Here is a 16,149-nt window from a genome sequence, read left to right on the forward strand (position 1 = left end):
ATAGCATATTAAACATACATACATACATATATATATATACACACACACACACACATACATATATATATATATATATATACACACACACACACACACACACACACACACACATATACATATATATATATATATATATATATACACACACACACACACACAAACACACACACATATATACACATGTATATATATATATATATATCTATCTATCGTGTGTGTGTGTGTGTGTGTGTGTGTGTGTGTGTGTATGTAGTTAGTATATACATGTGTATATATGTAGGCACATGGATATATATGTACTATAATTAAAATAAAGTAAACTTTTATTGCACTTGCAAGTGCCACCAGGAAGACAGCAGGCTGCAGAGGACGCTAGACAGTCATTAATAATACTCATGCAGCTAAAAAAAAAAAAAAAAAATTTTTTTTTTTTTTTTTTTTTTAGTGGAGGGGGGTTTCTGGGTACTCGGAAACCCCCCCTGGGTGCGCCACTGCATATTCCTAAATACTGTAAACGTTTAACACATGTTCATCAGGCAGAAACCGCAATGCTTTTTGGAATACTGGCACCAAATTCACTTTTAGATGTTCAGTGGAAATTTTCTAGCTTGCTGAGGACTGTTAAGGACTATTCTAGGCTTTTTTTTCCTATTTATGAGTTATTAATGTAGCCAACCCCACCCCTCAGGAACTACTTCCATCGCCTGAAGCCAGGAACAGTACTGCAACTTGGCTACTACCTTATCAGTGCAGCCACCCTGCAGTTCAAACCCAAGCACAATACCACAATCTTTCCAGTCCAATGACTGTATTGAGTCTTTAAGCACCATGTGTTGACTCCTGGCCTCAGTAGAGGTCGTTTTTATATCCTGTGCATTAGGAACAGGGCTGTCAAAAGATCTTCTGGGTCCCAATACCATAGGTGTGATCAAGTGTGTATGGGGCATGACCCCCAGCCCACCACCGCCACCCCCTGCCTCTCAACACATTCAGCGGCACTGATTATTAATTTGCAAATATAATTCTATCTGGCCCTATTTAATGGTATTGGAGATGAGTTAATGTGCTTTAATCTAGCACAATGACCAGGAGGCTCAATGCATCACAATTGCAGGGTTTAATGCAGTATGTCCTACATCTTTCAGAGTAACAAATGATGCCCGAGAATCAGAGATGGATGAGAATCTTGAGCAAGTCAGTGGTATTATTGGAAATCTCCGTCACATGGCTCTTGATATGGGCAATGAGATTGACACACAAAATCGCCAGATCGACAGGATCATGGAGAAGGTACGTGGTGGATTTTCCCTTTAAATTTATTTCTATAAAAGTAAAGATCATTTGAAGCTTTTCAACCAAAGTTTACTTTATTGTCTACATTTTTTGAACCCCCTGAGTGCTGGTTAAACCACAGATTGTAGTAGTGACTAGAGTATGAGGTTCATTGTCGGACATTACAATGGTAGGCAGGTGCAGGGAAACTTGATATGCAGACAAACTTAGCAAACACAGGTTACTGAAAACTGCATGAATACTGGAGCTGTAGATACATAAGAAATGCAGATATATTGGATGAACTTGTGAAGGCTGATGAACTTGGTAAAGCAGATGAACTTGAAAACTTGAATAGTAATAACAGAATCAATCAGGAGTCCAGAAACAAATAGCAGAATGGTAACCTGATTATTGACAGCATTCCCTAAGCTTGTCAGCCACAGAAGCTTGCAGGAACAGGTGCAGGTATCCAGGAATCATGAAACAAAAGCCCCAACAGAATTTCCTTTGGTTGGCAGATCCAGAAAACATGAACAGGTAAAAATGAAAATCAGGGCACATCAATGACCCTGCCCTGAGTTCTGTGGTTACACAGAATAAATGGGCAGCTGCCAGGTGTAGTCCATGCTAGTAATGAAAACATCCATTACCTAACACCTGAGCTCAGAACAGAGTCCAAAGAGCAGCACCTCTGGTAAGGACCAGTAATGCAGCTCAGAGACATCTCTAACATTAAATATTTATTTCAAAGTTACAAAATGACTGAGGTGCTAATCTCTTCACACCCCACAGTCATGTAAAATGTAACAATATAAGTTTCCATCATAATAAGTATTACATTTTTTCTGAACCAATAACAGAGATGCATATAATTCAAATCTAAAAATAAAACATCATAGATGGTAATGGCTTTTAAATAATATATGTATTTATTACCAGTTATTTATATAGCGCACACATAGTCCAGAGAATATTTAGCCATTCCCATCAGTCCCTGCCCCAAGTGTGTCTTACAATCTATATTCCCAACCACATGTGTACACACACACACACACACACACACACACACACACACACACACACACACACGGGTTAATTTTGTTGGGAGCCAATTAACCTGCCAGTATATATGTGGATGGGTTCAGTATGATTTACCGAGGGACACAATCCCGACAGTCATAATCCCGACAGCCATTGACCCACAATCAAAATACAGACATGGCCGAAATACCGACATTCATTATGCCAACATTTCAAAATACCGACATGAGTTTTTCTGTTTATTTTTTGCGTCAATGTGGACATAGGTCGACATGGACACCATGTAAGTGTACCGCATCTCCTCGCGTGGCTCACTGCGCTCGCCATGCTTCAGCACACTATTATATTCCCCCTCCAGGTCCACTGGGATAGTAAAGTATGAATAAGTCTTTTTGGGGGCAAAAATTCCTGAAAAATGCATGTCGGATTTTTGAAATGTCGGTATTCTGAGTATGTCGCCATTTTGAACATGTCGGTATAATGAATGTCGGTATTTTGACCGTGTCGGTTTTTTGACTGTCGGTCAATGGCTGTCGGGATTTTGACCGTCGGTATTGTGTCCATCAGTAAATCAACTGCTACCCATTTGGATTGTGGGAGGAAACCAGAGTACCCAGAGAAAACTCACGCAAGCACGGGGAGAATATACAAACTTCACACAGGGCCATGGTGGTAATCGAATCCATGACTACAGTGCTGTGAGGCAGTAATGCTAACCATTGCACCTTCCGTGCTGCCTGTATGTAAAAAATATTAAAACAAAAATAAGCCATGAAATTAAAGTACATGAGTTTTCTCACTTTTCAATAATGCAACGCGTTTCGCAGTACCACTGTCTGCTTCCTGAGGCGAAGAACAAAGGACGCCTTTGTGTGACCAGAATAGCTTAAAGATGACATTCACAAGATCATTTACATCACATACGTGACATGCTAGATGTACGAGTACTAGTCCCTGCCCATATGCCATGATACTATATAAATCCGCATAGCAGCAGGCCAAGAAGAAGCTGCCTGACCTTACTAATGATCACAGTTCTAAGCTGTTGCGAGAATGGGTGCCAGCATGTGGAGGACCATTCTGATTCAAGTGGGCTGAGGATTAAAATCTGCTACATGCAGATGGAGAAAGATAGCTACAGAATGTGATTGTGAGGTAGCGCTAAGGGGCATGCAGTAAATTTTCCAGGTCATGCTGCAATGGTATCATACATGTGAAAGTGGTGCAGCTTGAAGTAGGGCAGAACAGTTGATGTAGTGACTAGCTTTCTTCATTTGTATACTTTGTAACATATCCATCATCTTTCATAGCAGCCAAACCCAATTGTACGTTTATGTTGACCCAGGCACACGTTGGCGGACGTTCAAATGCACATAAAAAATATATTTATCTTTACAAACACCACCTGGCATGAAACAGTAGTATTAAATAGCAATAATAGCTACTATTACATTTAGTTTAATATAAAGCATGATAGTAACTATAACTTTCAGGCCCAATGGCGAAATATTATTACCAGCTCAGCATTCTTACTCTGAATACAGCATGTAATAATTAAAGGTTTATACATATTTTATATGTATATATCATTTATATTTAATTATTTAATCATTTTTCTCATTAGTGGAACTAAAAGCCCAAATCTGGGTTTTCAAATGCACTACTCATGCCTGGGCTGCTAGCTCCCACATGTTCATATCTTGCATCTCAAGACTGGGCTGGCCAAGCAGTTAATTAACACTTTACTTTTTCATGATGATATTGATAACCAACTGTGCCAGAGGTACTCTTTCAAAAATAGGAGGCTGGTATGACTTGCTGCTGCTGTTGGCATCATGAAGTGGGCAGGGACAATGTGACGTCCACACACACATCTTGCAGGCAGGTAAATGCCCTTCAGGGAACAATTCAGGGCTGGCAACAGAAATCTTGGGGCCCGGTACAGTGATATCTCTGGGGCCTCCTCAGATTATATATATTCATATAATCTGCTAATAAATAAATAAATAAATTATATATATATATATATATATATATATCCTATATATTTGCCCAAGTCTGTGACTCTGTGCCCGTAACGCTGGGCGGAGTCACAGGCACAGATCTGGCCAGGAACAGTCCCCTCCCTCTCTCCGCCCAGTCCCCTGTCTCCCTTCTCCCCGTACACTCTCTCTGGTGACACCGCAGCCGCTGACTGTGAGCGGAACTCACACTACCCGCCTCACAGACTAGCGGCTGCTGCAGAGTTCAGGGGAACATGCTGAGCACTGGCAGCTGCTCTCGCTCCCTCTCCCACCCGCGGCATCCACCCGTCACTTACGCGCGGTCGCGGGTGAAGAGGGGGCGTGGCTTCGCGAAATGGGGCGTGGCTTCGCGTCCCGACCCCCGTCGGGCGTCCCGACCCATTCTGAGTATGTCGCCATTTTGAACATGTCGGTATAATGAATGTCGGTATTTTGACCGTGTCGGTTTTTTGACTGTCGGTCAATGGCTGTCGGGATTTTGACCGTCGGTATTGTGTCCATCAGTAAATCAACTGCTACCCATTTGGATTGTGGGAGGAAACCAGAGTACCCAGAGAAAACTCACGCAAGCACGGGGAGAATATACAAACTTCACACAGGGCCATGGTGGTAATCGAATCCATGACTACAGTGCTGTGAGGCAGTAATGCTAACCATTGCACCTTCCGTGCTGCCTGTATGTAAAAAATATTAAAACAAAAATAAGCCATGAAATTAAAGTACATGAGTTTTCTCACTTTTCAATAATGCAACGCGTTTCGCAGTACCACTGTCTGCTTCCTGAGGCGAAGAACAAAGGACGCCTTTGTGTGACCAGAATAGCTTAAAGATGACATTCACAAGATCATTTACATCACATACGTGACATGCTAGATGTACGAGTACTAGTCCCTGCCCATATGCCATGATACTATATAAATCCGCATAGCAGCAGGCCAAGAAGAAGCTGCCTGACCTTACTAATGATCACAGTTCTAAGCTGTTGCGAGAATGGGTGCCAGCATGTGGAGGACCATTCTGATTCAAGTGGGCTGAGGATTAAAATCTGCTACATGCAGATGGAGAAAGATAGCTACAGAATGTGATTGTGAGGTAGCGCTAAGGGGCATGCAGTAAATTTTCCAGGTCATGCTGCAATGGTATCATACATGTGAAAGTGGTGCAGCTTGAAGTAGGGCAGAACAGTTGATGTAGTGACTAGCTTTCTTCATTTGTATACTTTGTAACATATCCATCATCTTTCATAGCAGCCAAACCCAATTGTACGTTTATGTTGACCCAGGCACACGTTGGCGGACGTTCAAATGCACATAAAAAATATATTTATCTTTACAAACACCACCTGGCATGAAACAGTAGTATTAAATAGCAATAATAGCTACTATTACATTTAGTTTAATATAAAGCATGATAGTAACTATAACTTTCAGGCCCAATGGCGAAATATTATTACCAGCTCAGCATTCTTACTCTGAATACAGCATGTAATAATTAAAGGTTTATACATATTTTATATGTATATATCATTTATATTTAATTATTTAATCATTTTTCTCATTAGTGGAACTAAAAGCCCAAATCTGGGTTTTCAAATGCACTACTCATGCCTGGGCTGCTAGCTCCCACATGTTCATATCTTGCATCTCAAGACTGGGCTGGCCAAGCAGTTAATTAACACTTTACTTTTTCATGATGATATTGATAACCAACTGTGCCAGAGGTACTCTTTCAAAAATAGGAGGCTGGTATGACTTGCTGCTGCTGTTGGCATCATGAAGTGGGCAGGGACAATGTGACGTCCACACACACATCTTGCAGGCAGGTAAATGCCCTTCAGGGAACAATTCAGGGCTGGCAACAGAAATCTTGGGGCCCGGTACAGTGATATCTCTGGGGCCTCCTCAGATTATATATATTCATATAATCTGCTAATAAATAAATAAATAAATTATATATATATATATATATATATATATCTCCTATATATTTGCCCAAGTCTGTGACTCTGTGCCCGTAACGCTGGGCGGAGTCACAGGCACAGATCTGGCCAGGAACAGTCCCCTCCCTCTCTCCGCCCAGTCCCCTGTCTCCCTTCTCCCCGTACACTCTCTCTGGTGACACCGCAGCCGCTGACTGTGAGCGGAACTCACACTACCCGCCTCACAGACTAGCGGCTGCTGCAGAGTTCAGGGGAACATGCTGAGCACTGGCAGCTGCTCTCGCTCCCTCTCCCACCCGCGGCATCCACCCGTCACTTACGCGCGGTCGCGGGTGAAGAAGGGGCGTGGCTTTGCGAAAGGGGGTGTGGCTTCGCGTCCCGACCCCCGTTTTCGGCACAACTCGCCCCCCTCCCACCCGCGGCAACCACCCGCATCTGCCCCTCACCCGCGGCATCCACCCGTCACTTACCCGCGGTCGCGTGGCTTCGCGGAAGGGGGCGTGGCTTCGCGTCCCGACCCCCGTTTTCGGCACAACTCGCCCCCCCTCCCACCCGCGGCAACCACCCGCATCTGCCTCCCACCGGCGGCATCCACCCGTCACTTGCCCGCGGTCGCGGGTGAAAGGGGGCGTGGCTTCGCGGAAGGGGGCGTGGCTTCGCGTCCCGACCCCCCATTTTCGGCACATTGTGGGTCGGCCCAGTGCTGGCTTCTGCACTGTGACAGGAGCCGGCACTTTGGTGTCACCCCTCAGAGGGTAACACCCGGGTGCGGGCCGCACCCACGTTGTGGCGCCACTGCTCCCGCCCCCACCCGTAGCACAAACACCCGCCGCATCCACCCACCACCCGCAGCACTCCCGTCCCCTCCCCCACCCAGAGCACAAACACCCGCGCCACCCACCCGCGGAACTCCCGCCCCCTCCCCCACCGGTAGCACCAACACCCGAGGCAAACCAACCGCATTCGCCCCCCACCGCGGCACTCCCACCCGCAGCACCAACACCCGCGACACCCACCGCATCCACCCACCACCCGTGGCACTCCGCCCCCTCCCCCACCCGCAGCACCAACACCCGCACCACACGTGGCACTCTGCCCCCTCCCCCACCAACAGCACCAACACTCGCTGGCCCCCCCTGCGGCACCCAACGCATCCCCCACATCCGCTCCCACCTGCGGCACTCACGCCCCCACCCGTAGCTCCCACACCTGCAGCACCCCCCGCCCCTCCCCCACCCGCTGCAACCCTGCCCCTCCCCCATACCCACCTCTCCCCCCTGCTGCACCCTTCACCCAACCCGCACCACCACCGCAACTGCCCCATCCTGCACGCACCCCTCCCCCACCCGCACCACCTCCCCAACCCTCGGAACCCCAGCAGCTGCCTCCCACCACCCAACTGCACCACCACTGCTCCAGCCCCTGCCCCCCCTCCGCACCTGTCCCCCACCCACAGCACCTCCCCCACCCCCATCATCTACAGACACCTCCCCCACCCCCAGCACTTCTACAAACCATCACCCAACCTCCCCCTCTGCAACCCCAACTCCCCCTACATCGCCCCTCCCCCACACACAGCACCTCCAGACCCCCTCCTTCATCCACAGCCTCCTGCACCTGCCCCTCCACCACCAGCATCTACAGACCCCATCCACACCCCCTCCCGCCCCCCCCCAACCCACCCGCAGCATCCTCACACCCGCCCCTTCCCCACCGCCGCACCCCCTTTCCTGCCCCTCCCCTACCTGCCGCAGCTGCACCATCCGCCCTACCCCAACTGCGGTATCCCTGCACCGGCACCCTCCCCCACCCACTGCAGCAGCACACCTGGCCCACTACAACCGCCGTAACCCCACACCCACCACTCACTCATCCACAGCGCCCACGGACCCCCTCCCCCATCCGTGCCATCCCCGCACCCGCCCCTCCCCTAGCTACCGCACATCCACATCACCTACCCCATCCAGATCACGTACCCCACCCGCAAAACCCCCGCCACTCCCACAACCACAGCACCTACCCGCCCGCATTATCTACAGGCACCCTCCACATCTGCGGACCTCCCACACCTGCCCCTCCCCCACCCGCAACACCTCTGGACCACCACCCGAACCACCTCCGGACTCCCTCCCCCATCCACAGCTCCCCCGCATCCACCCCACCCCCATCCACAACATCTACATCCCCCATCCGTGCCATCCCACACCTCCCCCAAGCACAGCACTTCTGGAACCCATCACCTAACCTCACCCCCCTGCACCTCCAAACGCACACCCCTACATCGCCCCTCCCACACACACATCACCTCCATACCCCCTCCTTCATCCACAGTCCCCCTCCCCCACCCCTCCCCCACCAACAGCAACTACACTCCCCATCCGCGCCCCCTCTACACCTCCCCCACCCACAGGACCTCTGCACCCTTTACACCATCCATGCCCCTGCACCCACTCCTCCGCCACCCACAACACCTCTGGACCCCCCTCCCACACCCAACCCTCCACCACACGTAGCACCTCGAATCACCATCCACAGCCGCTACAAGTGATTCCCACGGATAGGAACCTCACTGAACCCACCCCCTTTCCAAACCCCCCAAACTTTTGTGAGTATAGTTGCTAGCAATGGACATTGGATTAATTAGAAACACTAATACTGTGGCCATTATGTGTATAAGCAACACTGCTACCTGTGCCCATTGTGTATAAGTGGCGCTGCTACCTGTGCACACTGTGTGTATAAGCGGCTCTGCTACCTGTGGTCACTGTGTGTATAAGCGGCTTTGCTACCTGTGGGTATTGTGTGTATAAGCCGCTCTGCTACCTGTGGGTATTGTGTGTACACGTGGCTCTGCTACCTGTGCCCATTGTGTGTATAAGCACCTCTGCTACCTGTGGGCACTGTGTATAAGCGCCTCTGCTACCTGGGGGTATTGTGTGTATAAGCGGCTCAGCTAGCTGTGGGCACTGTGTGTATAAGCGTCTCTGCCCCCTGTGGGTATTGTGTGTATAAGCAGTTCTGCTACCTGTGGGTAATGTGTGTACATGTGGCTCTGCTACCTGTGCCCATTGTGTGTATAAGCCCCTCTGCTACCTGTGGTCACTGTGTGTATAAGCGCCTCTGCCCCTGTGGGTATTGTGTGTATAAGCGGTTCTGCTACTTGTGGGTAATGTGTGTTTAAGTGGCTCTGCTACCTGTGGGTATTGTGTGTATAAGCGGTTCTGCTACCTGTCGGTATTGTGTGTATAAGCGGCTCTGCTACCTGTGGGCATTGTGTGTATAAGCGGCTCTGCTACCTGTGGCCACTGTGTGTATAAGCGCCTCTGCTACCTGTGGGTATTGTGTGTATAAGCGCCTCTGCTACCTGTGGGCACTGTGTGTATAAGCCCCTCTGCTACCTGTGGGCACTGTGTGTATAAGCGCCTCTGCCCCCTGTGGGTATTGTGTGTATAATCGGCTCTGCTACCTGTGGGCACTGTGTGTATAAGCGCCTCTGCCCCCTGTGGGTATTGTGTGTATAAGCGGTTCTGCTACCTGTGGGTATTGTGTGTATAAGCGGTTCTGCTACCTGTGGGTATTGTGTGTATAAGCGGCTCTGCTATCTGTGGGCACTGTGTGTATAAGCGCCTCTGCCCCCTGTGGGTATTGTGTGTATAAGCGGTTCTGCTACCTGTGGGTATTCTGTGTATAATCAGTTCTGCTACCTGTGAGTATTGTGTGTATAAGCGGCTCTGCTATCTGTGGGCACTGTGTGTATAAGCGCCTCTGACCCCTGTGGGTATTGTGTGTATAAGCGGCTCTGCTACCTGTGGCCACTGTGTGTATAAGCGGCTCTGCTACCTGTGGCCATTGTGTGTATAAGCGGTTCTGCTACCTGTGGGTATTGAGTGTATAAGCGGCTCTGCTACCTGTAGCCATTGTGTGTATAAGCGGCTCTGCTACCTGTGGCCACAGCACCTTCGTATCTTATCTACAGTGCATTGCTGTTACTCATCTGGTACTTCATAATGCAGACACTAGCAATATATACTACACTCTACACTATGTTATTCATTGTGCCCTGCGGCCACTCTGCACGCCCTCACAAAGGCCTACGCCCCCTTGACAATCGCACGCCCTCCCCCCTTACAATATTTACCCACTGCCATAAAAAAAAACCAGGTAATACTCCATATAATAACAATTATAGCACAGCTGATGCCCGTGCAGGGGATAATGGATCGTAGCCCCTTGCAACGGTATTTTCTGTCTAACACCTTCCCTCTCTTTATCCTCTCCCTACCACCCTGCCTCTCCCTATCCTTTACCGATCGCACAGCGTTTCTGTACATTCCCTTTCTCTCCCCCTACGCCTCTCTATCTTATCTCAACCGGAACCCATTTCTGTATGCCCTCTATACTGCCCTGCGTTTCTGATTCTGTTATCTACCGCCCTGCGTATGTTCAAAGGCGTGCAGAGGTTAACGGGGCGTAGCCCCTAACGACGGTGTGAAGAGCGCCCGTAGGGCGCGATGAATCACCTAGTATATATATACACATATATAAGTATGTATAGCTTTCCTTCCTCCCCCGCACACCCCACAGTCTGCCTCTCCCCAATAACTCCATGCTACATTCCCAGCCCCCACCCTACCACCCCATCCCAAAGCCCTGTATCCCCTCACCAAGCCACTCTTACATGGGGAGAGACTCACCTGCGCTGCACTCCCCAGTATCTAGACCCGAACACCGCACAACAGACCCCACTAGAAGAGGCTGGCACAGGGCATGGCAATCCTGGCCTGCGGAGCTGCTACCACGTCCCATAATGGCCTGCAACAGAGCTGGACCCAGAAGAACAGGCACATACTCGCTCCGCACAGTCACTGTGTGTGAGAGGTTCCTGTCACTCTGAGGCTGCGCCTACACTGCCTACAGCTCATTGCCTACTTGGACAAGATGGCTCTCATCCCTGCCGGGTACTAAGCTGCATATCTATGGGGCCCCCCTGATCCTTGGGACCTGGTACAGGTGTCCCATTTGTCCCACTCCCCCACCCACCCACCCACCCACCTGTCGCCGGCTTGGGGAACATTGCAGTCAGGGCAGTCGAGAGCCTGGCTGGGCCCAGATACTTTTCAGGGTGTGTGGCCTAATCACAGGAGGCGTGGTCATGCACCCTTAGAAAAATACAGAAAAAAATGATTTTAAGCGCCACCATGGTTCACACTACAGCCCCCTAGTGTTTAGCATGTGCTGGGCTGAGGAGAAAAGGTGCAGCTGCTACTGCCAGTTAAGAGGGAGGAAGCCCGGGGCCCCCACTGGGCCCCTGCATCAGACCTTGGCCCGGGTAATTTGTACCCCCCCCCCCCCCCCCCCCTCTCTTGGCACCACTGATTGCAATGTATGGATTCTGTGAGGTCTTGCCGCTATTCCTGGAGTCTTACTGGTTGGGCTCCCTGAAGCCTGAAGCAGTACCTTGTCTTGCTGCTGCACACTTACACCACTGGTCTGAGTCTAACAGGCAGTGACTTTGGGAAGTACACAGGAGAGCAGCAACACCAGTCCCCTCTATAACACTCCTGGAAGGCAGTCACTCGAAATTATTGTACATGGAAACAGTGAAATAGTTGAGAAAGCAATTTATAGGGCACAGAAAATAGAGATTTCCCAAACTACTGTATCCTATATTGTTTTACAGTCTATTGTGCCTAAGATCTACTCTGTGTTGTTTGCGTTTAATTAGCTTTTGTACAGTCTTGGGCATTGCAGGATCTGTACAGCTGATAGGGATGGATCATTTTTTATTATGTCACCTATACCAGCCAGTTATAAAAATCTATTTTTATTACTGGTAGAATGTAATGATTTAATACAGATGAGAATGCAATAGGAATTTGGACACGGAGCTTTGCAATCCTAGAAGAAAATGGACATATAGGGAGAGATATCAGAGCATAGAGAGAGATAAAGTGGAGAGGGATAAAGGGGTCTATGTACTAAGCCTTGGAGAGAGATAAAGCGGTCGGATATAAGGTACCAACCAACCAGCTCCTAGCTGTCATTTTTCAAATACAGCCTGTAACATGGCATCTCCGTCCAATTTATCTCTCTCCAAGGCTCAGTACATAGACCCCAAAGTACTAACTAACCTATAGGCTAAATGACAGTTGGAAGCTGCTTGGTTTGTACTTTGGTGCACATGTCCTAAGCCTTGGAGAGAAATAAAGTAGAGAGAGATAAAGTACTAATTAATCAGCTCCTAACAGGCTGTTTGAAAAATGACAGGTAGGAGCTGACTGATTGCTACTTTTATCTTTCTCTAAGCTTTGATAAAACTCACCCAAAGTATCTAATGGGATAGGCATCTGGTGAACCATAGAATTATCCCCCTCAGTTAGGTATCCATGCCAGTTAAACCATTTCTTTATAGAAGAGTCCGTAGTGGAATATGATGCATCCTGCGTCTCCATCTGGTCATTGGTGGGAGGTAGAGGATCTTTCCTTTGCTGATGTATTGGCTGCCCTAGTAGCAGGTAGGGGCCCTACTCACTGGCCGACCCGCCGCCGAGCTGCCCGACAGCGGATACGGCCGACGAGCGACCCGGCGGCGGGGGGGCAGTGACGGGGGGAGAGAAGTTTCTTTACTCCCCCCGTCACGCGGCTGCATTGAAGTGCAGGCAAATATGGCCAAGATCGTCCATATTGGCCTGCATGCACAGCCGACGGGAGACCAGCGATGAACGAGCGCGGGGCCGCGCATCGTTCATCGCTGGAGTCTCCACACTGAAAGATATGAACGAGTTCTCGTTCATTTATGAACGAGATCGTTCATATCTTTCTAAAAATCGGCCAGTGTATAGGGCCTATTAGATGTGATCTATGACATATCTGTCATATATTTGTCATTTTGTGGAACACTGGATGGGTAAAGGTCTAGGAGCTTGAGTCTTGGTATAGGGACTATTGGTGTCTTAATTACTTTACCTGCTCATGTAAAGAATGCCCTTTAGAGATCATGAAATGGGGGGCAACCCCAAAATATATGGATGATGTTGCACACTGCACCACAGTTATGCCACCAAAATACAGACAGGTAGGTCCGCATTTGATGGAGTCTGGCCAGAGTGATGTATAAGCAATCTATCTGTTCATCATTTGTGAATAGTTGAGGCACTTAGACATAAGATAAACAGTTATGAAAACGTGCTCCCAATGAGTCTGTGTGAATATCGGCTTTACAATGCAATCATATCAGTGATTTTGGTGGAACATGAGGTATACCGGGAAAAGAGATTAAGGCCAGAAATCAGTACAGCTACAGTTTAAGATTGTATATAGAGGGTAGGCAATAAGTTAGGTGTGGAAGCAGCAGCAGAAACAAAAGAACTTTAAATTAGTATCCCCCATTATGTACTGAAGTATCCTGTACTGTAAATTGTTTAAATAAATGGATACATAACATTGGACCAGGGCTGTAGCTAGGTGTGTGCGGAGGGATCACCGCACATAGCGCTGCAGGGTCGGGGTCGCTGTTGGTGGCATTTGCCCATTATCTGTTTTAATTACTTTCACTTGCTGTTTCCCCCCTTATTTAGAGCCTAGCATCTCCTGACCTCCCCTGTCTCCTACCTTGACCCCTTCTGTCGTTAATACCTAACACCTTGAGATTTTGTTGTTATTCAGTCACACTGTCCTTTATTACATTTCAAGATGCTGACATACCCGGGTTTCGGACCCATTGCCTGCGGCACTGTAGTCAGACAATCTATTCATTGCGCTATCTGCCCGTGCATAGAAAGATAGATCATTTTAAGCTAGAGAATTCTAACTATTTGAAGCTTGCTTTTTACTTTGTGACAAAATGATCAGCATTGCGGCAAGATCTTTGTAGTGTGTGGATACAAGAGATGTGATGTGGCTGCACACTACATAGATCTGCTCAATTGCAATGATAATGTTTTTACAAAGTACCAGTAGCTTCATATAGTGTCCATACATTTTATGCAGGATCAAATAGCTCAATGCGTAGGGTTTTTGATTAGCATTCAACAGGTTATAGGTTTGAATCCTGGGTATGGCAGTATTATGAAATGTGTTATTTAATAAAGGGTATTGTAACTGAATAACAACGAGCTCTCAAGTTAAGTGCATGACTGTGGTATAAAGAGGATTTGTGTCCAAATTCATTTTCTTGCAGTGGTCTATAAATGTGTGTGTATTATACTTCCCTACGAGGCATGTTCCTCATGTCTCTATTGGAAAAATGGGGGAGGGGGCGCCAATTCTCTCTCCGGCACAGGGCACCAAAATGCCTAGTTACGGCTCTGCATTAGACCAAAAATAATTTTTGTACTTTTGTGTTTTTTCTTTCTTTTCCAGGCCGATTCCAACAAAGCCAGGATCGACGAGGCCAACACACGTGCCACAAAGATGTTGGGCAGTGGCTAGAGGGCAGCAAGTTCATATTACGCTCCAGACTGTCCTTTTGGGCAGTCCTTTCATGCTTTTATCATGGTATTTACATACTAGGTTTGCACACATGCACATATCAGCCTACCCTCTACCCTATTGTAAATGTTGTCCTGTGTAGTATGTCAGCTTTTCAGAAAATATACTTGTAATTATTTTTTTCTAAGTATATTCCTTTCTAAAGGTTGTATATAGTGATCTACGCTAGTTCACTATAACGTTAGTTTTATTTTCTTGTTTTATCATTTTTTTTATGATGTTTGCTGAATGACAACAGTGTAGGAATGTTTAACGTGCTGTTAACTTTGATCTATACAGTATTGTTTTTGTAAAACTGTGACATTCCACAGAGCTACTGCCTATCTCCTTTTTTGGTGTCATGATACTTAAGCTGTGGAACTGTCCTTGGCTCAATGTTGCTTCCATCTGTTATAATTTCATGATTAGAACGTGGAACTATATTACTATAATAAGCATTGCACAAACAAGTCATGTGAGTTATGCATTTATGCATGAAAATAAATAGACATTTTAGATGCCTATATACAAAGACCTTCTTTCTGTGGCAGTAGCACATACAATAAAGCATGCTGAGTATTTGGACACTGTTGGGACTATGTTATACTGTACCAGCAAGTTTGCAGTAATGCCACTTTTCTGTCAATATATTGTTATATTTAATCATTATCATGCTTTTTTATTTTTTAATTTCAAAAAGGACAGACTTGGCACATACATCCAGCAAGAAAACGGACGATTTTGTTTTTTTTCTGCTGCTGGTGATATATAAAATACATTAAAAAAAAAAAAAAAAAATATTTACAAATAAGGTTGTAATATAGGGGTTGGGTACTGTTTTTGAGGATCCTCTTATGGAGGAAAAGACTACAGTCTCAAAATGGTACAAAGATATGTAATTTTTTTATAAGGCTGGGTCTCGTTAGCCACTTATCCCCACGTGGATTTTTTTTTCTTTTTGTTTTTCTTTTAAAAAAGTTATCTGTTGCTTACCTAGAGCTATGCACACCAAATCGCTGAAATGTTTAAGTAGATTTAAAATTAAGACAATAATCTAAATGAATGAACTCTAGATAAACTGTGATATCAAAATCATTGCAGCATGTACTATTAAATTCCTTCTGTCTCCTGTCAGTTTGTGACGTGATTGACATTTTGTAGCTAGTTTAAATCAATTAAAAATTATAAATCTGAACTTCTCTGTTTTGTTTTCTTGGAAGCACATCATTAATTTCCACCCACATCCAGGTTCAAAGTGTTGTTTCTTCAGTCTTTGCGAGCAAACAGATTGTCAAATGTTCATCCAACTTACTCTCCACTGGACCCTACCAACCTGCTGAACTAATATATAACACAGTTGCTAGTGGTTAAATATCACATCAGTTTATAGGAAAATGTATA

The 16,149-nt window shown here is 46.9% G+C and overlaps 1 protein-coding gene across 4 annotated transcripts in view; it reads left to right on the forward strand.

Moving 5' to 3' along the window:
• The window catches only part of SNAP25 (synaptosome associated protein 25), a 195,284-nt gene extending 179,341 nt beyond the window's left edge, over nt 1–15,943 (forward strand). For all 4 annotated transcript variants that reach the window (XM_063918560.1, XM_063918557.1, XM_063918559.1 and 1 more), the window contains exons 7-8: nt 1,146–1,290; nt 14,641–15,943. In XM_063918560.1, the coding sequence (XP_063774630.1) occupies nt 1,146–1,290; nt 14,641–14,709 (214 nt within the window). In that variant the 3' untranslated portion in view covers nt 14,710–15,943. The remainder of the gene's footprint in view (nt 1–1,145; nt 1,291–14,640) is intronic.
• The last annotated feature ends 206 nt before the right edge of the window (nt 15,944–16,149 follow it).

The sequence above is a fragment of the Pseudophryne corroboree genome, chromosome 4 (genome assembly GCF_028390025.1).
Source record: "Pseudophryne corroboree isolate aPseCor3 chromosome 4, aPseCor3.hap2, whole genome shotgun sequence".
Classification (NCBI taxonomy): domain Eukaryota; kingdom Metazoa; phylum Chordata; class Amphibia; order Anura; family Myobatrachidae; genus Pseudophryne; species Pseudophryne corroboree.